General features: G+C 28.4%; 1 protein-coding gene across 2 annotated transcripts; it reads left to right on the top strand.

The window, feature by feature from the left end:
- The first annotated feature begins 249 nt into the window (after positions 1 to 249).
- LOC119668327 lies at positions 250 to 1,984 on the top strand. 2 transcript variants are annotated; one of them, XM_038077800.1, is made up of 5 exons: positions 250 to 385; positions 437 to 577; positions 628 to 1,050; positions 1,108 to 1,439; positions 1,510 to 1,984. In XM_038077800.1, the coding sequence occupies exons 1-3, from the start codon at positions 371 to 373 to the stop codon at positions 952 to 954; spliced, it is 483 nt and encodes a 160-aa protein (XP_037933728.1). In that variant the 5' UTR covers positions 250 to 370; the 3' UTR covers positions 955 to 1,050; positions 1,108 to 1,439; positions 1,510 to 1,984. The 2 variants fall into 2 exon arrangements, with proteins under 2 accessions (XP_037933728.1, XP_037933736.1); XM_038077808.1 differs by having other exon boundaries at positions 1,495 to 1,984.
- Positions 1,985 to 4,017: the final 2,033 nt, after the last annotated feature.

Here is a 4,017-nt window from a genome sequence, read left to right as displayed (position 1 = left end):
ATTCAAAGTTTCACTCTTTCTCACTTAATAATAATTATACATTTGATGTGACCATAACTATATGTTTAACATCACTCTTACGGTATAAAAACAAATATTGAATCAAAGTAACCTTTGATTATATAATACAAACTGTTTATAGATATTTACTTTATATAAAATTTTACATTTTTTTTTTTGGAAACTCATGAACGAGTGAATATATCTCTTTATTCTTAAATATATATTTTATATATATTTAACAACAAAACTATTCGGTCCAATCAATTACAAAATTATCCGCCGCATTTTGCATTTTGCATTAATAATTAATTCAAATATACTCGCAAGCAGCTATATCTGACTTCTGATCCAAAAGTTTTATTCATAGATGGAGCACGATTCAGTAAGTCTATATATTTTGAAAAATTCACTAAATAAAAATAAATTAACACAGGATCTTTCTGATCCAATGGGTGAAAACAATATTATGATCTACATTAACAGGCCCGATATTGTGGACGAGGGAGGTGAGATAAGGAACACTGAAGAACCAATTGGACAAATGATACCTTTAGAAAATCTTAGGCTGAATCAAGTAAATAAATAATAAAATAAATTCTGACAACTAAAAATATTTTCTTGTAGCAATTAGAAGGCCATCTAAATGATATTTCTTACTATGGAGAGGGATATGATAATTTTTACGGAGCTTATGAGAGAGCAATGAGAGCAGAACAATTAGCAGGGAGGAGAAATCACAGAATCAATTTGAATGAATATATAAATGTGGAGCGTCCGTTTCCTGTTATAATAAATACTCCTAATAGACCCCGTCAACGTGATCCACCTCCTAAAAATTGGTTACTAAAACTGGTGAGAAAAATAAATTTTCAATGCATTGCTTTTGCACTGCCAGCGATTGCGGTTTTAGTGCTTATCGCACTCAAAAATCAAATTATCCGTCGTCAATAAAAATTGATTCTAGCGGTCCAATGCTTAAATGAGAGGTTACTTCCTGTATCGCAACCATAACTTTCAGACAACTTTAACTTTTTATTGAATTGTTGTGTAAGTGAAGAAGAATTTAATTTATTTAATTCAATTTATTTTTATTTTGGTTTACAGTTCCCATACTTTCAACGCTTTTATTGCTTTTAAACAAGTTTGACGAATTCGTTGAAAAGTTTATATATTCCCGGACTATACCCTGTTAAAGATTTCTCACCCTTTTATCCATTTCATGAAATCATAATATTGAGAACTGTGGGAGTTATCACCGCAATAAGTCAAGAATAATTAAGCAAATATTTTATATAGTCAATACCAAAAGTGAGTTAAAAGAACTACGAATTTTTTTTAAGAACGTTGCGATAAAGAGTTGGACTAAGACCGCTAGTATACAAATTTTTGTCCAGAATCTCAATAACTTAAACTTATGCATACACCGGAGATTTCTCGTAAGTTATGTGAAAAATATAATTCGTTAATATATTTTTATATTCATTCAAAAAGTTTTTGCGTTTATAGGAAATCTCACGTGGTATTTCACTTATGTACCTATTAGAGATAGATCCCTAAAAAAATGAAAACGACAGTCTGCTTAAGCCGTATAGAAGATATCTGACACCAAAAAGATTCCTCCTAATATATTGCGATGAAATCAAAAACGTTAAAACTTCATATTAGTCTCAGACTGACAGACTGATCCAGATAATACTTGCGCAGAACTGAGGACAGCAAAATTACATAGGACAACTTCACAAAAAATTAGATTGCCTTGGATATCCCAAAAAGATTTCAGTTTAAAAGGCTTAATACCCTGCAAAGAGATAAAGCAGTAATCGTGATGCCGGAACTACTATTTACTAATTAAATTTTTTGCCCCTCTCCATTGTGGAAATTCATTTAAATGGCCTTCTAAAACCTTCAAATATCAGACAATAATTTAATATTTACTAAAAACTCAAATAAATATTTCATGTTGATTTATTTTAATGCAAAACTAATTGAACTTATTAATTTCCACAAATAGTTTCTAGATTCTACACAAAGGTAGCTATATATAGATTATTTTATCATCAACTCTAACAATTTAATATTAGTTGTTGCCATACGAAAAATATAATAATTTAAATGAATTAACTTATGGGACTGGATACGAGGTTTTTGAACCAGTTATTCAAAGAAATATATATACACTAAAGTCTTTGTCAATTAAGTAAATTAACGTGGGGTGTAATAATTAATTTAAAACATTTTAATTTATTTTTTTGGGATAAATTAAAAATTAAATAATGTATTTACAAAAATATAACAAGAAAACAATGTTCATAATTGTGGTACATTAGAAACATGTCGCGGGTCTCACAAAGATTAGATGCGGGGGCATTATTAAGATCACGCATAAAACGATATTGTTTTAAAATCACAACTGTTATTACAGCTGTGGATAGTTAGTAGCTAATTTGACTCAATACGTTATTTGAGCTAAATGAAATGCTTTAATTGCAATTACTGAGGTCTGGTTAGTCTGATTATTTTAATCATAATTTAAGTTATAACTCTTATTAGTATTCAAAAAGCAAACCATTTAACTTTACAGCTTCATATAAGTGTATATCTTTTTAAATATAACACAAATATATCAGACTTAGCAAAGAGTATTCTTCGTCTAACTTGCAACAAATGAGAACGTTGAAATGTAGTAGCCTTTATGACTATTAGATGGTACTTCAAATTTTGCTATACACAATAAAGTGCTGCATCAAAACATTCGTTTTTGCGGTCATTCGTTTTATTTTCAAATGTGTACCATATTTACAAATTATTTCTAAAGCGAATACGAACGAATAACAGAAACGGTCCGATAGAATTCGTTTCCGCCGCATTCGTTTCAATGGAATGGGGGTTGATTTGTTCTCTATAATCGTTTGTTTTGAATTTTAAAATCAAATAAACAAATATTTTAGAGTATTTCAATCACTTTTAGAGTATTTCAATCACTTTTAGAGTATTTCAAATAATTCTATTTTTGCAAAGAAATATTTTATATATTTTGTGTGCGTTTGGTTGCCTGCGCAAAAGTAAAGAAAGTTGGATGTGCGTAGAGATTTGCAATAATTGCAAGAACAAAGTACGTAAATTAGGTTTAGTTTTCTATTATTTTCAATGCAAAAGTTGTTTAAACAGGTAGATCTAATGCAAAAGGTTAACTTAAAAAAACGGTTTGCGCAGAATTTCCTTCTTTGTCGATAGTTTTTTATGATGTAACAAAATAAATTGCTTTACCTTTTCCTGGAAAATAATTTTATGCATGATATGGTAAAAATATCTATTTATGACAAGAGAGATTTTTAGAAATTTCTTAAGAATTCCTACTTTACAAAGTTTCTTGTAAATTATTTGCAACACCAGCAAGTAGTGCATCTTCGGAAAGGGTTTTTTCAGTTGCTCGGAACTTAATATCAGAAAAAGGAACATTGATTTCATCTAATCAAAGATCTATCAATCAAATCATGTTTTACACAACAATCTTGAAAAAGAGGAATTAAGTCAGACGATGCTCAACATTTAATTTGAATATTAAATTAAATTTGTGAACTGTAAAAACTGTAAAAAAACTTATTATAATTTTTTTAAATAAATTTTTGTTCAAAATTTTTTTTATATTTAATTAATATATTAAGTCATATTATATATGTAATCAACAAATTACTATTATCAATCAACATTTTAAATAATATTTAATTAATAAAAAAACTTAAATAAATAAATTTGGGTCTTACTATTTAAAAACACATAATTTTTGTATGAACTGAAAATCAAATGCTTAGAGTACTCCCAACTACTTCAACTACTTTTAGAATGTTTAGAGTTAGAGTACTCTAAACAAACGAAACAAATATTTATTCTATTCCATTTTGTTTTTATGCCTATACATTCGTATTTGTTCGTTAAGAGTGAGAGTATGCTACCATTCTAAACACAATAGAATGCTTTGAAACTGAAATCAAATGCGCGCGTGCAGTACTCTAG

The sequence above is a fragment of the Teleopsis dalmanni genome, chromosome 1 (assembly GCF_002237135.1).
Source record: "Teleopsis dalmanni isolate 2A chromosome 1, ASM223713v2, whole genome shotgun sequence".
NCBI lineage: Eukaryota > Metazoa > Arthropoda > Insecta > Diptera > Diopsidae > Teleopsis > Teleopsis dalmanni.
This window is presented reverse-complemented; position numbering and strand designations above follow the sequence as displayed.

Excerpts from the sequence above, each read along its gene's own strand:
- LOC119668327 (XM_038077800.1), top strand. Across the intron at positions 578-627 it reads AAAATCTTAGGCTGAATCAA|CAATTAGAAGGCCATCTAAA; the intron begins GTAAATAAATAA and ends ATTTTCTTGTAG.